Source organism: Boleophthalmus pectinirostris, unplaced genomic scaffold (assembly GCF_026225935.1).
Source record: "Boleophthalmus pectinirostris isolate CB_2022bp ecotype Guang Dong unplaced genomic scaffold, ASM2622593v1 HiC_scaffold_16, whole genome shotgun sequence".
NCBI classification, from domain to species: domain Eukaryota; kingdom Metazoa; phylum Chordata; class Actinopteri; order Gobiiformes; family Gobiidae; genus Boleophthalmus; species Boleophthalmus pectinirostris.
Window position 1 is genome coordinate 8,905,069 of NW_026571095.1, and position 21,194 is coordinate 8,926,262.

Consider the following 21,194-nt stretch of genomic DNA (forward strand, 5'->3'; position numbering starts at 1 on the left):
GTATAAAGATTTGTAACTTGTACATCACTTAATTTTATTTTTAGAAGAAAATCACATATTTATTTTTATTTGCATTTAATGATAATTTAAGATCTTTTAGGAAATATTGGATTTTATTAAAACCGTGCTACAGTTTTAACATCGCCTGGTCAGTAGAGGGAGCACTTGCATACCAAACAGCATCATCTGCATATCAGTGTATGAGGGGTTCTCTTAAAGAGCCTATATTGCAAAACGGGCTCTTGTATGTTTTAAGCTATGTTATTATGTTGTTATCTCATCAAAAACATACCTGGAGTTCATTCACAGGCTTCAGAAACCTTTTATTATTAGTGTGTCTACATCTCCAATGCTCAAAACACTCTGATCCACTTGCCATGAAGCAGTAGTTTTTAAGTTACCAGCTACCTTTTACAATTTAGGTAGTAAAGAGGAAATTCCAGGACTGAAAGTATCCAAATATTTCGAGTGTGTGGTGTGCAGGGTTCAAAAACCAGTGGAGTACTTCCTGTATAACCACATAACATCACAAGGTGGAACGTGGAATGGAGTGTTTTTCATTTGAGAGAAGGACTCAGCCTAAATATATAGGGTTGTGTGTTAAACATGTGTGAATGAAACAAAACACAACTCCAGGTCTGTCTGTGATCTATGATAACATAGATCAGAAAACAGCATAATATACCCTTTCAATTACAGCCAGTGGTATTAATAAATATTGTAAAAAGTAGCGGGGCCAAAATTGAGCCTTGGGGTACTCCTTTGCCTAAAGTTAAAAATTTTTATTTAAACCCACTGGTTAATACTGCCCGGTTCTATTTGGAAGACAATTTTGGAACCAGTTGCACATTTTATTGTTTGTTTTCTTTCTTTTTTTCTTTTTCGTTTTTTGCAGTGCTACACTTATTATAATTTTAAACTTTTGTGGTTGCAGTGACAGTACTAAACCTACACAAAGCTATCAAACATAACCTGCACTAAACTGAGTGGTCTGGTATTTGACACAAGCCCAAGTGGCCCTCATAATTGTACATAGACATTTACGTTTATTTTGTTGATGAAGCTTATTTGCAGCCAGGTTGATTGCCTCAATGACAATGAAGGGTGGGTCAAATGCAGAGCACAAACATGGAAATGGTCTTTTAAAACCATACCAACATTCTGGCTGGAGATGTATGCCATACTCTGTGGAAGATTAGACAATCCATGGATTTTAGCTTCCTGTGCTGCCATTTTGAGGAAGACTGGCCATTCAAAAGATATAATATTTTGTAACTGCTATAACTGCTATGGTGACAATCTCAACTTTTCATCACTCTGAAACTCTCTGAAACCCATGGACTGCCAAAGGAACAACAGTTCTGCTTTCCCCTTCAAACAAACAAAAAGCACTCAGTGTACCATTTAAAATGAAAACATCATTATTGTATTGGGATACTTTCCTTTTTGTAGTATTGTTGTCAGACGCAGTCAGGCTTCCTTCCATGTGCAGTTGCGATGTGCTGTGTGCGGCAGGAGCGACAGGGGGCGCTGTTGTGTCCGCGCGGCTGAGAGGAGGCGCGGCAGAGCGGATGTGGGCACCACTGACGTGTCAAAACAACGCCATTTTCCCCAACAAGGAAACGCCTTAACGAGGCAGCAAGCCGCTTCAGCACTTTGTAAGGCTCTTTTATCTGCGTTTACTGTCTATATACTATTCAAAACGCTTCATCCAACATTATCTGTGGGCAGGGAAACGTCTGTGTCTATTTAATGATGGAAATTAGAAACAGAGTTGACACATCACGGTTCAAAGCTAAACTAGCTCTGGGTATAAGCTAACTAAGGTGATTAGTCTGATCGATTAAACTTGAAATGTTCTCAGAACCCGGTGATTTTGGTTCTTGTCATTTTACTTTACTTTTAATGAGGACACTACATTTTGCGAGTTAGATAATACTAGACAGTGGATTATTTTGATTAACATGGAGTGTACTAAGATCACCTAAGAGAAATTTCCTCTTCTGTCTTTACCGTAAAGCTTTGTAATGCCCGGTGCTGTTGTAGCATTGATTATGTGGTGTTTAACGTCTTCATTTTGCTGTGTTCAGACTGTTGTTACCTCAGACCGTCACCATGGGGAATATGTTCGCGCAGCTCTTCAGCATGTTCGGGAAGAAGGAGATGAGGATCCTGATGGTGGGGCTGGACGCTGCCGGGAAGACCACCATACTATACAAGCTCAAACTGGGAGAAATAGTCACGACTATTCCCACAATAGGTATGTCTCCTTTCAGTTCTGTGTCTGAGGCAAATGGCTGTCATGTACAGGTATAACTCTCTCTTTTCTCTCAGGTTTTAATGTAGAAACGGTGGAATACAAAAACATCAGTTTTACCGTGTGGGATGTGGGTGGTCAGGACAAAATCCGTCCGTTGTGGCGTCATTATTTCCAAAACACACAAGGTAAGTGGTTTCCCTGGTCTAGTTGGAAGTATAAACATTTAAACCCTTTAAAAACCTACTTATTCCCCCTGCTTCCAGGCCTGATCTTTGTTGTGGACAGTAACGACAAAGAGCGTTGCACTGAGGCGCGCGAGGAGCTCATGAGGATGTTGGCTGAAGATGAGCTGCGGAATGCTGTGCTGTTGGTGTTTGCCAACAAACAGGTGAGACAGGGCATGTGACTGGACACACAGCACTAGAGCAAAGTCTTAACAGGTCTGTGTATAGGGCAACTGTATCATTTGTGTATTAACTGTGAAGAGGTACTGCGCACCACGTACATTACACTCATAATGTTGTTAGTGCAACCACTGGTTTGCTTTAGCATTAGTTATCTCAGTAAGTGTGTCAACAGAGTTGAGACAAATTACCATAACTTGTGAATCCAATACAGAAAGATAGAACAGATGGTAGATTTAAAGCCTGTAAAGCCCACATGATTTTACGTGTTCCAGGTTACCCTGGATTCAGCTAATTTATCTCAAGCACATTTTTGTATCTGAAAATGACAATTTATATGGCGCTGTGTTTTGTAGGATCTTCCTAACGCCATGTCTGCAGCTGAGCTGACAGAGAAACTGAGCCTGCACTCTTTACGCAACAGGAACTGGTACATCCAGGCCACCTGTGCTACCACCGGAGATGGCTTGTACGAGGGATTGGACTGGCTATCAAACCAGTTGAAACACAGTAAATAATGCCAGCTCCTGTGTACTACTCATGTACTCCACCAAATGTCTTTGTATGTACTCATAAGGTGTTGAAAACCAAGCGACCTTGTCCCAGCGACTGGAAGCTGCCTTGACCTCAAAGCCCTTTTTTTAAAAAAGCAGACATGCGGTTGAGATATTCTATTCTTGTAAAAGTTATTTTATGGAATTGTAAATAGATTTGGTATTGGGGAGGACTCTTGCACTCAAACTCATTCTACTTTTGTCGCTTTCTCTTTTGGGACAACCTTTACTTTTAAATCACAAAGAGGCATTTGCAGAGAAATCACCAGCAGCACCTTGGAGCCCATCGTTCAATGCAATCTAATTTTACAGTGTGGGAATGAACAGTGCTAGTTTTGTACTGTAGAGGAACATTACATTATTATTACCACCCTACTTTGTTTTAGCAGCCTTTTGAAATCATGTGACAAGATCTCAGGTTGTGTTGAGCATTTAACACGCATTTCTTGCCAAGCAGGTACCTGATGCCTACTCCTCACTGGTATGCACTGTGCAACTTAAATGGAGTCGCCATGCCCCTCATGTTTGTACTAAGAGGCTTTATCAAATACGAATTTTAATCATTGCTATCTTTTGCTTATAGCCTATATATTTTATTTGGCATGAAGTTTAGGGATGTTTAACAGCTTACTTGGCATGCTTGTCGCAATTTTCAAACTGCAGGCTTTTACTTGCGTGTGGATAACGTCTTTTTGGTCTGAATGTTTGAAAACTTTATTTTGTTATGTTGTTTTGCAATGTGAGATAAGGCACTGTATTTGAAGTGATTGGATATTTTCTGTAACTGATTTCTGTATTTTCTCTATGCAATAAAGTTGATTATTGAAACATATGTTGAGCCATTTCCCACTTCCATTTTTACTATGTTTTAATAATTATTTGTATTAAATAAACTGGGGAGCAATCAAAATCCTAAAAAAAAGCATAAATTCTAATATACTAAAAATGTAATCACAAAAGTGTTATAACCACTCTTACTATTAGGATTGGTCTTTGCTAATAAACTTGTAAGCATGTTTGATAGAAATTGTACAAGCAAGTTTTAAGTTAGGTTGCAGGCATAGTTTTTTTCCTTACCTTGAATAGAATACGTACAATAATGGTAATAGAATACTTGAAAAGTGACTCTAAGCCTGTGTGGCAGCCTCCTACTGGGCCATACAATCTTTGACCTGGGAAGAAATGCGTTGCCCCGAGGTATCCCAAACCGGCCAATATTTGGGTTAAAGCCGTAATGAGGAGAGCACACCCTCTCCACATTGTATAGTGCTTACAATTTAGGACAGCATTCTTTTAGCTTGATTAGGCTGCTATGGTTAATGCACCCAGGCCTATAAAGCACAGTGCTGAAGTGAAGGAGATACTGGGTGCCTCATTGTCACTCGTGCGCCCCCTGCTGCTGCCTGTGTGAGGTGGTCTAACGGTAACCAGCCTGCTTCTCCACACTCTTCATTATGAATGGCTTGCTCTTTTTAGTGTACCCCCCAGGTGTCTGGCAGCAGAATAACCCTCTTTCAGTTCGATTCAGGGCCAGTGCAAACACTCCAGTCCATTCTGAGCAGTGGAGAGCATTCCACGGGGATCACAGCAGAGCAGGGTCCAGGCGGGATACATGGTCAAGGATTAGAAGAGAACAGGTTGAGAAAAATGTCCGCTGTTCAGGCTAATGTAATGTAAATGATCAAATTATTTACCTAAATAGAAAATTTTAAATAGTACATAATTCAAATAAAATAAAAATGCAGATAACAAGCTATTATGTACTACGACTTAAAATGATTGATGATTGTAACCAACTCCCATGACAGCTACATTGGTTACGAAAATTACTAATCAGTCTGATCGTCATACATTTTTTCTCTCCAGAATAAAATCTTGAAATTCATTGCTTATATTAAGTTACACAATACAATTTCTAATAGTGTTAGAATTTCTAGTAAATATTACACTTTTAAGAACGTTTTAGAGGATAAGACATCAATATAAAATAGTAGTAATAACTGACAAATGACTACTGATCCATTTTTTGCCTAGTGCCCAAATTAGGAGTACTTGAGAGTGTGAGGGTTAGGGTTAGGTGAGTATGGTCATAGTAAAAGGTTTCGTTTTGAATGGTCTAAAAGACATAAATATAAATGATTATTCCATTTCCTAGGAGCCATAATCCCAATAATCATATTCAATTGAGACAAAATAACTGATATTTGACCACACAGGAAAAAAAGACATGAAGGCACTTAACACAAACATTTTATCTCCTCACGTAAGATCATAAAATTAAAATCAAAGGGGACAGCAGCCGTTCTAATAATGACAAAAATAGTTAAAAACATCACATCTACCCGTAGTGAACACTCTAGCACCCCTCGGCTTTTTGGGCTGCGTGCACCTCCTCTCCTGGCTGTCTGTAGAACACATGCTTAAGTGGGGGGGTGTATCACATTAGTCCGTGTCCGTGTCGTGGCGTCGCCTGTGGCTTTGTGGCTCTCTGTCAGGGGCCGTCCTGAGCCGGGCCCTCGGAGACCCCCCGTCGGATGAGTCTGTGTCGTGTCTCTGCCTCTGTGCGCCGTGGGAGGGGTGCGCGCCGCCCTTTGCTCCCCCCTGTGAATGGTTGTCATGGGGTCTGGCTCCACTCTGACTATGGTATGATGGATTATGACGATGGTGGTCCTTTTTGTGCCTGAAGAGCAAAAGGAAGCAAACAATCAGTGATCGGGTCGCAGTGCTGGATGAGTGGTGAGTGAGAGGTATTCAAGTAGGGTTGTAATTCCAAAAGATGAACATTCAAAAGATTATGATTTTTTTTTTTTAAATGTTACAGAGTCACACCTGTAGAATATGGAATCTTGCTGTCCCTCATCAATAAACCAGTTGATTATGCTGAGCTGAATACTGTAGGGTGTACAGCAGCATAGATCTACAAGTCATCTGGCAGGATTTTTAAACCAGATGCCCCGTGCTGTGACAATACAGCATATGGTTCTCTTCGTCAAAGGACACTACTAGTCAAATGTTTGGACCCACCATCTCAATGTTCAATGTTTTCTTTTTTTTATGTATATATTTTATTTTCCACATTCTATATACATACAGAAGTAAAATGTATGAAATTATGTAGCATTTAGAAAAAAAGTTTAGTAGAGTTATTGAAGTACATAATTTCATATATCTATTTTATGTCTTCTGTATGTATCTAAAATACAAGTAAGAAAGTAGTAAAAATAAATCTATCTAGAATCTATCTATAATATATGAGTAATTAGGAGGCCAATTGTCTCCCTGAATGCATCAAGAAGCTATGGAGTATAACAATATTGTATGTTAGTGCCCTCTAGTGTTGAGATTTGGACAAACCTTTTCCTCTCATCCTCTGACTCCGAGGAGGATGAGTCTCTTCTGTGTCTCTTCTTTTTCTTTTCCTTCTTGTCTTTCTTCTTTTTCTCTTTTTTGTGCTTCTTTTCCTTCTTCTTCTTTTTGCTTTCGTCCCTGTTAAAAACAACATGATTAGCTGCGATTGACAACTAATCGTTTTGCTTTTTCATTTTGCTTTTTTTTTTCTCACCTTGATTCTTCTTCTTCTTTCTGCGTTTTCTCAGATGTTTTTACTGACGACGTTTCTGGCTGACCCTCTGTCTTGTGATGCTGCAGAAATAGTATTACATTATATTATATTCAATCACAGCCAGTACATTTGTGTAGCAAAGTGGACTTACAGTAAAAACAGGTAGTCCCATTTTGGCAGCTTCTTTTTCCTTTTGAGACAGCACCATCTTCCTTCCACCACTGTCAATACAAATCTACATTATTTATCAAATGGAAATCAAAGTGAAATGCATTGTGACCAAAAAGGAAAGTATTTAAAGTGTTATTTGAATTACAGGCCCAAGTCAAATGTAAGTGCTGAAGTAGAGTTGATAGAGTAGAGTTGTTATGGAGATATGCAAAATTAGATTCATGAGTTGATCATTTACAATTAAATAAAACCATTTAAAATTATGCAAAAATAACCGAAATGTCTCATGTAATCTTCCAAACAATATTTAAAGTGATATTTCTGCCCTTGTGGTTGCATTATATGGTCCATTGTGCTACACTCGAAAAGCAACCAAGACATTTTCAAGTGTATCACCACCACTATTCACTGGATGGTGTTGATGCAGAGAATATAGAATAAATAAGATAGGTATTTGAACTTACCTAGAACTGCCCAGTCCTGAGATGCGGTCAACGTTTCGCTCATCCCCTTCTGGTTCTTCTCTCCTATAAACCTCTGCCAGGTCCTGTTAGAGGGAACAATAATAACACTGTTAAAACAGTGTGCTTACAAATATGCTGTAAATTGTAATATGTAACAAAATGACTACTTACCTCTTTGGTGAGGCCAGTGGGTTGTCTCTTAATGTTCTTGTGACCTCTATAAAAAGTCAAAAACAAAATCACTGAATGCACTCTGCCTGATTTAGTATGTAATGCATCACACTTGTGACTCACAGGGCTGCCATCATGGCCTCCTGCTCTGCAGCTTTCACAGCAGCCATTTCTTCTGCTTTGGACAAACTTGCACCCTTTTTGTCTTTAGAATACCATGTCAGATCTTTGCCTTTTTGCCATCGCCCCACAGGAGCCATCAGTGAGTTTCCTACAAACAAACAAGGCCACATGGGGGGAAATCTTGTAACCAATTCTCTATTAACATAGGTTATTAACATATAACAATGCTACACATTAGGGATGATGTTTTGGTTGTCTGTGATATCGCAGGATTTCCACAGTTATGATTCCAGTCTGATATTAAAAATCTAGCCGATATGTGGCACCAATATTTTTTCTGCACTGCCCAAGTCTCTGTGTACCCATTCATCATTACCAGTTTGTCCTCAGTGCATGAGATTTGTCTTTTTACAAAACTGTGTAAAAATGTGTAAACTTCACTATAACTAAAAATAATCTGGTCTGCATATAGAGTTCCAGCATCTGAAAATATTGGTTATTGGTCACAACAGTAAGACAAATATCTGATCATTTTTTATAAAAAAAAAAAAAAAAAAGTGATAAATAAACAAATCGAACCATCCCAAACTATTATTTCTATTTAAATAAATAACTGAGCAACTAAGCAAAACTAGTATTTTTTTCTTACTCTATTTTGTATCTTAATGTGACTGAAAATGTATTTTGATATTCTAGTTAAAAGGTGGGATTTAAGTCTATTCATGGTTATTCATCTTGATTTTTGACAGCAGTTTATTCTTCTGCTGTTCTTGTACTTTGTAACAATTTAAAATTTCCTCATTGTAGCACAAATAAAGGTTCCCTTTTGTTATATTGAAAGCAAAGTTGTGATCACACAATATGTACCCCAGAACTAGTACTGACTGGTGGGGCTATTTATAATGCATTAACGGAGGCCACTTGACCCTGGTTTTGTGCAGTGCATTTATGTGCTGTGAGCAGCTGTGCGCCGCTGCGTAGCTCCACTTTGGCACAGCGACAGTAGTGCGCCCACGTTGAGGAGACGTGTTCGCTCACAGGGCAATGAGGGCAAGGACCCAAGAATATTAAAGCTGCACAAAAGACCAATATCCAACAAACAGACCAATCCGTCCATTGTGGAATGAGGGACGCGAGAGTGACAGGTATGAAAGCAGTGGAGATAACTTTAGTAGATCACCGCGCTACTTGCATCCGAGCCAAAAGTTATGCTACTGTGTGTAGATGATACGAGCACTTACCCAGATAATTCTCTCTGTGTTTATCAACTTTCACGTCATCCCAGTTGAACTGGTCCTGTCCTCCTCTTACCCCGCCGGCCCTCGACGAACCGAACATTATAGCGAGCTAAGAGACGCAGATAAGGTCGGATCCCGTTAGCTCAGAGCTACTTGCGCTAGTCGCAGCGGAGCCACTGATCATCAGGCCTGCGCTGGGCTCATCCCAAAGTTTTCACTCAAGTGACCTACGAGGTGTTGAACGGGGTGCGGGCTAACTAATCACCACTAAAGATCACGGTAAATACTAGTTTACAGAAACAATCTTTCGTGACCGACTTCGACGCCTTTTCTTTTGCTTTGCTATGCTAATGCGAAGCTAATGTCCACAGAAGTTCGGCAAAGCTTGTTAAATAGTTACTGCTTCAGCCGTTTCCTCGAATAGCCTTCGTTTATGTTTCGTTAAGTGGACGCGACTGAACTATTGCACACACGTATTTATTTCCAGATCACTAAAGTAAAACACGCGTCTCGGTGTGTGGTGGTTACGCGTATTTACGGCGCCCATGAGCTTGTTGATGTTTCGTCCCGGAGAGATGACGTAGGCAGTACTAAAGGCAAACCCTGATGGCTCTCATTGCAAAAGCAAAACGCTTTGGGGGCAGAAAACACTCCAAAAACGACTCCCACTACTTGGATTAACGTGCACTCCAATGTACATGAGATTGTTGACGAGGTTATATTCAGGTAGGACCTAAATATGTTCTTTTCATAACACGTCTTCTGAATAAAAGGTGTCACCAGGATGCCATTCACCTCTCCAGTGTCTTCAAGACTCTAACGTATTTTCAGCTGTAACGAAATTGCCATATGGTTTTTGTATTTAAGTGTATTTTAGCAAAGTACAACAACAAAACAATGCATCTATGTCTATTCCCATATGCTTCCTTTGTCTAGCCTTTTTATTGCTTTTGAGTATCAAAGTGCAGAACAATGGTGATAACGTAGGCCTCTTGCTCTAGTTTCTGTAAAGTCTAAGTATATTATTTATTATTACAAAGAGGGTCAAAATGCAAAACTTCCTGAAATGAATGATGTGCTTGTTACAGTGATATCACGTGTGAGTCATACGAGCACAAATGTTTAGATAAAGGCAACTGATACTCAAGTAATAGAAAGTACATGACTGATTAGTTGTCAGTCACATGGTAAATTAGCCACTACCACATATAATAATTACCGTGTGGTGGTAGTCTCACATGGTTGTCATTTACAGTCACATGCCCTTAATGTCAAGTTTTTTGTTATACAGAGGAGTAGAGCAGTTCTACAGTCACTTGAATGTTTTTTGCACCAGTCCTTATGTATTTTAAAGGGAGGGCAGTTTCACACTTCTTTGATGTGTTCCTTTGTTATTTTAATGTAGTGTAGAGATTCAGGCTCTGAATTCAGCTCCTTTATTTCTTGAATATGAGATAAACTAATAGTACTCAGCCATCAATTTAACTTTTTGAAGTTTAAAAAAAATGATGCAATTTTCCCACCAAAATTGCAGCATGAAATGTGATCAGACCGTGTACTTAGTCAAATAAGATCTGCTGTGACTACATATCCTGTCTCGTGGGGTTCTATGTATTAAAACCTGTCTATTATTTTCATCAGTTAATTTTCTTCATATTTATTTTATTTTATTTTTAATAAAAAGTGACTCTTACTACCATTACTTATACTATAGCAAACTGAATGCTTCTATCCAGTTCAAAAGTTTGTCAAAAAATTCAATGAGATTTTGCATAATCCAGCATCTAACTACTAACCAGGATTTTTAGGATGAAGTTAAATCTATTAGTCTAAAATTCTCAGATTTGTAGGGCTGTATGGGCCTGTCACAATAATTACAATATTGACTTATCATTTAATATCTGATAGCAGGAACAATATATTTTAGGGCTCAGTATTTATTTTGTGTACAATTTCTTTGCAAAAGGAGGGATTTGGGGTATATTTGTTGTAAATAAGTAACTTCTATGCCTAATTATTGACCAATAGCATTCTGTTATTTATATGTATATGTTATTGCAGCTCAGGCTTTTTAATGATACTGTCTATTTAAAATGGATTACTGGAAGTATCTTGTATTGTTGTTATTGTGTCAGTGACATAAAGTAGTTCAAATATATTGTGCTTCCAAATTTGTTATCGTGATAGGCCTAGGGCTGTATAGAAATCCTTGGTGCATCAATTAACTGACTAACAGAGGATGTGGTGTGGCACTGATCTTGAGCAAAAATTACTATAGAGAAGTACAAGTAAATGGCACCTTCATATGTGAAAAAGCAGATTAAACTGTCCAGTCACCCCCAAAACTGCAGATAACTCACTGCAAGTTTTCTTCTTTCTGCGGTGGTCCATATAAATCTGATCTTAATAAAAAAAATAGATTCTTGTGAAATTTAAGCCATGTTTATAATTTTGTTACCTCATCAAAAGCTTACTCAGAGTTGTGGTTTGTTTCATTCACACATGTTTGAGGGAACTTGGTTCATTAGGCTCCGTACTTCTCCAAAGCACAAAATGCTCTGTTTCACTTTGCGTACTTTGTGATGTCATGATGCGGAAATCATCCAGATGATTCTAGTTGATGTGTATGGAGTTTAAAAACACAGTGGAGCTCTTACTGTACTACTACATGACATCAAAAGGTGTCTTTTGTTTGAGAGAAAATTCCTAAATATGCTTGTGTGTTAAACATGTGTGAATGAAACAAAGCACAACTCAAGGTATGTGTTTGATGAGGGAATAACTTTATAACATAGATCTAAAAAAATTGAGTAATATGGGCCCTTTAATTCTAATAAAATATCAATGTCCCATTAATTGAGTAAAGGACTGTTGATTGATTTCCAAGATGGCTTAGTTGAGGCGAGTGTCCCCTATCTGTCTGTCTGTGGGAGGTGTATGCCTTTAATTAGCCCGGTGCAATGTTCAAGTGAGCCTTGTCAGATGCACCTGGAGAGGCCTAGCTCTGTTTGCCAAACCTGAACACTGACAATACTCTGGTTTAAGTTATCCATGTAGTTTTGCAAAACACATTAGCCTGGGTCAAATGTTAGGATAGCCGTAATGCTAATATGGAGCAGTGTCATTTTGGACGAATTGTGGAGCTGTCTGAAAACCACTTGACACGTGAGTAGATGTGTGGCAGGAGCTTTTGGTTTGATTTGCTGTTCACGAAAATTAAAGGTCGTGGTTGGACTTCTCTTTTTCTATGGCATCACAGTTTAAGAGCGCTTGGGGGCTTTGCTTGATTGCAGCTGAACTGATTCCAAAACACTCCAAAACATGCCAGATGCATTTTAGAGAAGCATTTTAATCACTTAATGAAAAAAACAAACAAACATACAATTTAGGGATTCACCAACCTAGCTTTTTCAGATCTGATGCCAGTTTCGATACTTTAAGCTTTCATTTTTTGCTGCTGGTACCCAATATAAACTGATGCTAGAGGAGAGTTTTAAATCATTTCCTTTAAAACAAATACATGACAAAACTGGTCCAAATGTGTTATGTAACTCTTATTTATCCTTCAAGTAACTACAGAGCTGCCTTGTATAAGTTTAAACTTTATGAGATGTTCTGAGCCAACAATGGCCAGGTTTTATTCCATGAGCTTTATCTAGGTTAGTAAAAGTCTTTTTCAGAAATTAACAACTAAATGATTATCAAAGAATATGTCACCAAAAACATATAGGTGTACAATGTTTTTAGATACAAGTGGTCATGTCTAATAATTTTGGAGAAAAAAATAGCAACACAGCAAACAGCAGCACAAATGGACTTGGCTGTAAGAGGTCATGTTAATTTGCTGTTGATGAATTGATTAAAAAAAATAAGTTGAGGTGGGAAATGAGTCATTTAAAGTATACTTTGTTCCACCATAGGAATTTAAAAACAAAATAGCACTAGTAACATTTCAAAACGTCAAAGTTTTTCATTTTAGCCCTCCTCTGAAGTCTGTTCATCTCATAATGCCAAAACACCTCAAAAAGCATTTTTTTTGTTTACATTTTGAATAATGAATAAATCCATGCTTGTAAGCAGAATAACTACTATCATGGAATGCATCCTCAGTCTCCTACACCTTTACCAACCAGTTTTTCTTGTGTGTGTTGTGACAAAACAAGTCATATTATTTATTTCCTCATAGAACCCTAAGCAATTTTTCAGGAACTCAGTTTTGCCACATAACTATCATGAACTGTTAACAATTGCAATCATACATGTAAACAATTATATTAGCACGGGCGACTTTAAATAAATACGATTACTCATTTGGAGGCAAAGTAGGCACCCAGAGTAGCTGTTTGTACATAATATATAATCAGATAAAACATAACATTTTCAAGACAAAACAAATGATCTTTGTTTATAATTGGTATAATGGGAGGAAAAAAATCTGTCATTCAGTTTTATTTTCTCTTATTTAAAAAAACAAAATTTCAACATTCAGTCTTCATTTCCTAAACATGATACAGACATTTATTCAATTGCCATTTAACATAAAAATAGTTAAATTTTCTCTTGATCACTGATAATTGATAAGAAATGACTGAAATCTGATTAATATTATAGCCCTAATTTACAGAATAGGGGAAGAGAAACACAATGAAACTTATTTATGTACTAAAATGTGCACAAGAAAAAAAAACATGCGTAAAAGTACTTAAAAATAATACTACTTTATAAGAAGAACATTGCACTAGCCCTGATCCTGTTCTTCCATTGGCCCAGACAAAAATATGTGCTTGTGGCTCTGTGTGTGTGTGTGTGTGTGTGTGTGTATGGCCCCTCCCATGTTCGCTCTATACATACTCCAAAAGCGTCACACCCATTTTTATTCTTTCCTATGATCACTACAATCTAACAGACAGAGACAAGACCGAAGAATCCAACCCTTGAGGTAAAATATTTCGCAATTTCTCTCCACACTAACTTTATTGACTCCAGACTGGTATTATTTTTTTGCTTTTGTTTTTCCATCGCCATAATCAGCACAGGCTAAGTCGCTAAGTAGGGCTCTCCAATTAGACCACTATTGTTCCTGGTTTAGCTCCATGGTAACGCCACAGCTTTACAAATGTGCCTGAGTGGTGAGAAGTGTCAAGGGTGCGTTTGTTTTGCTGACTTGTTGCAGTGATTTAGTCCACTCAGTCCTTTAAAAAGTGTCTCCTGGGTTGTTGCGTGACTCACAATATAACACACACGTTTGAGCGCGTCATACGGAGCGGTTTCTCCTCCTCTCTCTTCCTGGGTTGAACAGTTGTGTGTTTTCTTTGTGTTGTAGCGATGGCTGGACCCAGGCCTGTGGTGCTGAGTGGCCCGTCTGGAGCAGGGAAGAGCACTCTGCTAAAGAAGTTGATGAAGGAGTATGACAGCGTGTTTGGGTTCAGTGTGTCACGTGAGTATTCTGTATGAGTGAGTGAGTCATTACATTGCTTATATTGCTGTAATTGGTTGTAATTTGAGGTAATTGGACTTTTGAGCAGATTTTTAAACATATACTTGTACTTATTTAGGGATGGTATATGGTATGGTAAATGATTATTATAGTCATCAACCCGATTTTAAACATTTGATGATATTTTTCCCCTCAGACTGTCTGTGTCCATATGTCATTCCCCGTTTGTCTTTAGTGCTTCAGACTTGTATTTTTAAACAGACTAATGAGTGGAAATATAAATTCATATCCCAGATAAATACATTTTGTTATTATTTTTACAAAGCAATAAGTTAATTTGTAAACTTCACTATGACTTCATTACTTTACTATAGATTTTAAAAGCTTAATGTTGGTATTAGCAAATATCAGTTGGCCAACAGCAACGTGATTATCAGATATTGGCTCAAAAAATCCATATTGGACTATTTCTACTTCAAATTGAGTATAATTCTCACCATGTAATTGTTACATTTAAATCACAGAAGTTACTGAGTACTGTACAAGTCGTATCTGTGTACTCCATTGCTTTCTCTGCTCCTTTAAAAACTGGCATACAACATCACCTGCTTTGATCGGTTAGAGCTTGGAGAAATATAAAATAATGGTACAGTACATTTTTAGCCTTGAAATTTTACATTTACTTGAGTACAAATTTCCAGTATAAAGAAAAACTCATGCAGAGTGTAAGACAAGCTATTCTAACAGAAAACATGTAAAAAACAGGTTCTGATTATTTATTAATTAATTCATTTAAAGGGATACGGACAAACCATGCGTGTCCCTGATTGGCTAATTCACCTGTCAATCACACCCATCTGAAACCTAAAATGTGATCTATATTTAACGCAGAATTAAGCCATACAGACACAGCTATGGATAGTGATTGTAATCATACCTTACTGTGAAAAGTGAACCAAAGTGAAAGTAAAAGTGAGGTTTGAGGAAGTGTGGTCATTTGTGTTGCAGATACGACAAGGCAACCGAGGCCAGGAGAAGTGAACGGCAAAGGTAAGGGTCATGCTTTGATTCAACTTTATTTACATCTGCTAAAATTAACACAAAAATATTAATTCAACTAGACCAATTTAACCTAATCAAAAAGTTAACTGCAAAAATAGCCAGTTGGCACTTATTCTACTATACTTTACTACTATGAAGTTTCCAACTGTCAATTTTTACATGCTATTTATATATATGGGGGTATGACTTTTAATACCAGGCACACTTATTTTTGGTATAACTTTATATTTGTTACTTATGTGGTATGTAAAGGCTCATCATTTTCTTGTTCAACTTGAGTAATCTAACATTTTTATTCCTACTCCTATACTTTGATTCATTGCCATTGAACACAAAAATGTCAGTTTCCGTTGTAAAGTCTGAACTATGCTTCAAACCACACGCTTTTACTGACAGAGGATTGACTGTATTAGCTCCATCCTAAAGACCCATCTCAGTCTCGAAAATTCCATAAATTTGTTTCAATATGAGCATTTATTTTCTATATTTCTTTCAACAATGATATATCACTTCAAAATTTGACAGGGATATATAGGACATGATTAAAGGTGCACTGTGTAACTTTTCTGGTGGACTGTCCGTCAAATGCTTTTCTCCACGGAGATGTTATTCCTTTGTCTGGAATGTTTCACATGCATGAAACTTTTCTATCTTCATGGAAACTAACCCAAACCAAGTTACAGGTCAAATCTGTGGAAAGGCAACCCCACTCAGTCAGAATGCCTTTTTTTAGGTATTTATGAGCAATAAAACCACCTGTACCATATTTTCCGGGCTATAAGGTGCGCTCTTAAGCCTCTAACCCCATCAAAAAACGACTGCACACCCCGCAATCCAGAGCTCCCTATACACGAATCCACTCGGGCGTCCCAGCACGACTTCAGTAAACTACAAAGCCGCATGCAAACACACACGGAGCAGACAGCGACTGCGCAGCGAAAAACACCCGCAGTCGCATTCATTACTCCGCACGGACGAGGAACGGAACGGAGGAACGAACCGAAAAAGCGAGTGCAATGTGCCACTTCTAGCCACAACTGAACAACTGAGTCACTGCGAACACGTCAACAATCCGTTGGTCCCAGACAGCACCCTCCCTACACACCACAACTGAACAAAGCCCAGAGTCACCGTGAACGCACCAAACAAAGTCCCACTGACCCATCCAACTGTTGTGTGTCGTTTAAAGTCCGGTTTGGTTTATTTGTGCGAAAAAAGTTCGAAAATAGACCATTTGATGACAGTGCGCCTTATAATCCAGAGCGCCTAATAGTGCGGAAAATACGGTAATTTAAAAAAAAAAGTAAGGTAGAGCTGTTTAATGTCACACTGTGGAACATTCCAGGCAGAACAATAACATATCCATAGAGACATGCAGGTGACGGTCCCCCAATCAAAAAATTACACAGTGCACCTTTAACATTCTAAAAAAAAAGTTTATTCTCTACTTCTCCAGACTACCACTACGTCACTCGGGAAGCGATGCAGGCTGGGATTGACAGGGGTGAATTCATCGAGAATGCAGAGTTTTCCGGAAACATGTACGGCACGAGTAAAGCCGCGGTGCAGGACGTCCAGAACAAGAACCTCATCTGTATTCTGGACATTGAAATGCAGGGGGTCCGCAACATCAAACGCACTGACCTCAACCCCATCTACATCTCCATCCAGCCCCCCTCCATGAAAGTGCTGGTATGAAACACTACTACTGTGTTAAATAGGTTTACTAATGGAAACTACAGTACCACTTTAACTACACCTTAAGGTCAAGACGAGTCATTTTAATTATATAACACATTTAAAACGACCTTAACAAGTGTTTTACAACGAGAAATGCCACATAATAAAACAATAAAACAAACATAAAATAGTAAAGGGCCTATAAAAGGTCCTTAAAAATCCTGTATGACGCAAAACTGACTCCTTTGAGCTTCATGTTAGCTCATCCAAAAAACTGAGTTGGGTTTATTTTTTATCCACACGCTGCATTATTAGTCTGTCTCCAAGGCTCAGAACACTCAATTCCACCTTATGATGTCATGAAGTGTTAGTTTTCAGGTTAACAGCTACTTTTTCTTTTGTTCGGGAATTCTGAAATTTATCCAAATGATTCTAGTGGAGGTGCATGGAGTTTAAAAACACAGTAGTGCACTTCCTGTATTACCACATGACATCACAAGGTGTTTTCAGTTTGAGAGAAGATCTCAGCTTAAATATGCAGGATTTATGTGTTAAACATGTGTGGATGAAACAAAACACAACTCCACGTATGTTTGTGATGAGGAAACGTTATAACATCAGAAAATTGTGTAAAATTTAAATAAAGCATGGACACTTACTTCCTTATAAACAAATGATTTATTAAGAATGAATTAAGGATATGGTAGGGTATTACTTAAGCAGTTACTGAGCCTGAATTATTCTTAATAAATTTGAGGTTTGTTGTTATGATATGTCTTTGTTTGTGCTTTATTAAGGCTAATTATTAAAGTATAGTTATGATAAAGTGTTACTGAAAGTAGCTCTATCACCACGTCAGCATGTTTTACTTCGATTTATGAAGATGCAGGATGTTCAATAACGCTGTGTTGACAACCCATAAAACCAAAGCTAAGTGCATGTGTATATTGTAGAGTGTTTTGAAGTATCATGCCCAGGCACACAATGACTTTACATTAATATTGTTGGTCTAGCGAATATTAAAATTGAAAATAATATCTGGTGAATGTGAAGATGTCCTCAAATGCTGCATATCTGGAAGCTGAAACCCATGAATACAGTCAAACCAATACTATCACAGTTATTAAATTATTATCACAGTTATTAAGTAATTAAATATAGCTAGAACCTGTACTAAGAATTTTATCTTTAAGTTTGGTTGTGAAAAAATAAAGCTTTTAATGTCACAAAAAGTATACTCTGCCTCAGCTAACAGTAACAGCTAAAGCATCCAATTTATGCATTACTGAGCTTCTATAGATCCAAAATAAAATGTGACATATCTGATACTACTTGCTGTAGATCAGGGGTCTCCAAAGTTTTTCCTCTAGTGAGCTACTTTTATAAAACAAAAATACCAGAGAGCTACTTATTTTAGCAGCTGCAAAGAAGTAGAAGTAAACATAAGACGCAGACACAGAACAGTTAGATGCCTATAAAACATAAACCATTATCCACTTATTAGGGAACAAATTTTACTTATTCATCACAATACATGTAATTTAGAAATCCCTGCTCTAAAGGGGGTGGAAAGCTATGGGTAGTTCCTGAGCTACAGGTTGGAGACTCCTGCTGTGGATGATTTTTGACAGCAAACGGCAGTCCGAGTGTCTCCAATGATACACCAGTCTATAATTTCTGTTGAAGTGACATTATTTCCATTGTGTTACAGGAAAAGCGCTTAAGAGACAGAAAAACCGAGTCAGAGGAGAGTCTGCAGAAGCGTCTACATGCAGCTCAAGTGGACATGGAATTAAGTAAGTCTGCCTTGAATGGGTAAATTCTCAATAATGTGAAAGACGTTATTACTGACCAAACCGTCTTGTGTTGCTCCAGGTAAAGAACCCGGCATGTTTGATGTTGTTATAATCAATGATCATTTGGATGAGGCCTATGTAAAGTTAAAGGAGGCTCTTCTGGAGGTAATGTTAGAAATAGCTCTATGTAGGAACTTAAAGGCGCTGTACCTGATATTTTGTGTACTCTACTTTAAAACCATTTCTGTTTTGTAAGTTTTTAACAGTTTACAGTGGTCCAAAGTTATTCCTCACTCACCTTATGAATTCAGAGCATTGTTTTCATTCACCGCAATGAGCTTAGACCACAGTAGAGTTTTGTTGTAACAGTAAAACTAACAACAACTAGCATGCTAATTGTGCACCTTATTGGATTGCTTTCTAATTAGATGTAGACAGCACACAGCAGACTTACTTTAACCTCCAGAGCTGCTTAAACAACACATATGTACTGAGGCAAGTCAAATATTGCCAAAAAATCGAATACAGGGACCTTAATTAATATTATTGAAACTATGTAGTACAGTAGAGATAATTAAATACAAATCACTGACAATATTATTAATTATACTTTGTTTTATGTTTTCAGGAAATCAACAAGGTGAAGAAGATTCCAGAGTCGTCGTAGGAGAGGGCCCCGTACACTCCTCCTCTCTGCTCGAACATTCCCCATCCCTCCAGAGGAAACTTTTACATGCTCTTTTAAATAACTTCTCACCAAAAATCTGATAAAAAATGTGTCCAGTGCTGCTTTTTATGAAGATATGAAAATGTTACTCCACAGATGTTTACGTTTTAGCGCTCTTGTTTTATTTATACAAGAATAATTAGCACAAAATGCCACATGAATTGTTTTGGGACTAGTAAAGCTGGTCTCAACGCTTTTCCACTCTGCTTTTACTTAAAGCACATTATGTAACTTTTCTGGAGGAGAGTGTGTCACCTATTGTAGTCATTGCTTGGATTGTTCCACAGAATAACATTAAACATATCTATCCCCATAGAGACAAGCACTAGGTCAAATAATAATGCAGGTTTTTCCGATGTATTTTTGAGCAATAAAACACTTGCGATTAAATAAATGCCAAATAGACAAGTTTAATGCTACACTGTGGAACATTAAAGGCAAAGTAATAACATGAGATTTACAGATGGCTTACCCTCCACCAGAAAAGTTGCATAGTGTACCTTTAAATTCTTTCAATATGGTTTAACTTTTCATATAGTACATCATTACCATTAGAATTTCAGATATACATTTTTTTGGCACTGGACTTTTTTTTTTTTTTTTTTTAAAGGCCCCGTATTATGTGATTTTCTGTTGTATTCAGACCTGGAGTTGTGTTTTGTTTCTTTCATACATGTTTAACACACAAACCCTGCAGATTTAGGCTGAGTTCTTCTCTCAAACAGAAAACACTCTGTTCCACGTTCATGACATCACAAGGTGGAACAGTGCATTTTGAGATTTGGAGATGTAGACAGACTAATAAACCAGGATTGAGTGAAACAAAACTCCAGGAAGATTTTTAATGAGGTAACATTCTAACATGGCTAAAACCTCACTCGAGTTAATTTTTGCATAATATAGGACCTTTAAAGAATCCCACAAAAGTTTTAAGTTTACGAGAGTGGCAGCTCCTGAGGCAGGTTTTCCAGATTTTCATTCAGAGCTGTTGAACCGGAGAAGCACATGCAGAAGCTCTACTGTCCCAGTGCTGGCTCAGGCCCTCTGTGTCCATACATGTAAAATAGCATTAGTGCTACTGCTGCTGTGTGGTGTGTCTGTGTGTAGGATCTAATCCATTGTTGAGATGTGGCTTAAGCGCAGGCTGCCAATTAAATTTGTACTTTTTGTTAACTTTTATATTGTCACTATCATTTACATCTGTACAAAATAACTGGATTATGTTTTTTACAGTTACAATTCAACAGAATATCTTATCTTTTACTTGAAAATATTTATAACCGATTTAAATTGTGTGTCTGAACTTTTTTTTTAACTTATTAATTTTGAGACATTTTCTGAAACACTCATTCCTTTGCACAGAGCTGTGTGGTTCTGATGGTGTTTAATGTGGGAAAAGATATTCTGAAAGAACTGCAGGTCCGAGATGCATTTGTAAAGTGTATTTGTCTCATCTTGATCATAAACTAAGTCATCAGTTCAAATAAATGTAACATCCTGGTATCTGTGACGTGTTTTCTTCTGTAGTAAAAATCATGTCAAACA

General features: G+C 37.7%; 3 protein-coding genes across 10 annotated transcripts; 2 read left to right on the plus strand and 1 right to left on the minus strand.

The window, feature by feature from the left end:
• Positions 1 to 1,546: 1,546 nt before the first annotated feature.
• Positions 1,547 to 4,050, plus strand: arf1 (ADP-ribosylation factor 1). Of its 2 annotated transcripts, none has more exons than XM_020921503.2 (5): positions 1,547 to 1,658; positions 2,091 to 2,260; positions 2,335 to 2,445; positions 2,524 to 2,648; positions 3,021 to 4,050. In XM_020921503.2, exons 2-5 carry the CDS (start codon positions 2,116 to 2,118, stop codon positions 3,180 to 3,182), a joined length of 543 nt encoding a protein of 180 aa, XP_020777162.1. In that variant the 5' UTR covers positions 1,547 to 1,658; positions 2,091 to 2,115; the 3' UTR covers positions 3,183 to 4,050. The 2 variants fall into 2 exon arrangements, with proteins under 2 accessions (XP_020777162.1, XP_055008146.1); XM_055152171.1 differs by lacking the exon at positions 1,547 to 1,658 and adding an exon at positions 1,684 to 1,826.
• Positions 4,051 to 5,450: 1,400 nt separating this feature from the next.
• On the minus strand, positions 5,451 to 9,090 carry cunh1orf35 (chromosome unknown C1orf35 homolog). Its single transcript, XM_020921515.2, has 8 exons — positions 8,951 to 9,090; positions 7,710 to 7,857; positions 7,587 to 7,632; positions 7,416 to 7,498; positions 6,932 to 7,001; positions 6,781 to 6,860; positions 6,573 to 6,704; positions 5,451 to 5,898 (listed from the first exon to the last, which is right to left on the minus strand). The coding sequence occupies exons 1-8, from the start codon at positions 9,045 to 9,047 to the stop codon at positions 5,661 to 5,663; spliced, it is 894 nt and encodes a 297-aa protein (XP_020777174.2). The 5' UTR covers positions 9,048 to 9,090; the 3' UTR covers positions 5,451 to 5,660.
• On the plus strand, positions 8,685 to 21,152 carry guk1a (guanylate kinase 1a). 7 transcript variants are annotated; one of them, XM_020921530.2, is made up of 7 exons: positions 9,506 to 9,673; positions 14,271 to 14,384; positions 15,393 to 15,434; positions 16,903 to 17,138; positions 18,838 to 18,922; positions 19,002 to 19,087; positions 19,551 to 21,152. In XM_020921530.2, exons 1-7 carry the CDS (start codon positions 9,640 to 9,642, stop codon positions 19,587 to 19,589), a joined length of 636 nt encoding a protein of 211 aa, XP_020777189.1. In that variant the 5' UTR covers positions 9,506 to 9,639; the 3' UTR covers positions 19,590 to 21,152. The 7 variants fall into 7 exon arrangements, with proteins under 7 accessions (XP_055008143.1, XP_055008145.1, XP_020777189.1 ...); XM_055152166.1 differs by lacking the exon at positions 9,506 to 9,673 and adding an exon at positions 11,936 to 12,112; XM_055152168.1 differs by lacking the exons at positions 9,506 to 9,673; positions 19,002 to 19,087 and adding an exon at positions 8,685 to 8,854.
• Positions 21,153 to 21,194: the final 42 nt, after the last annotated feature.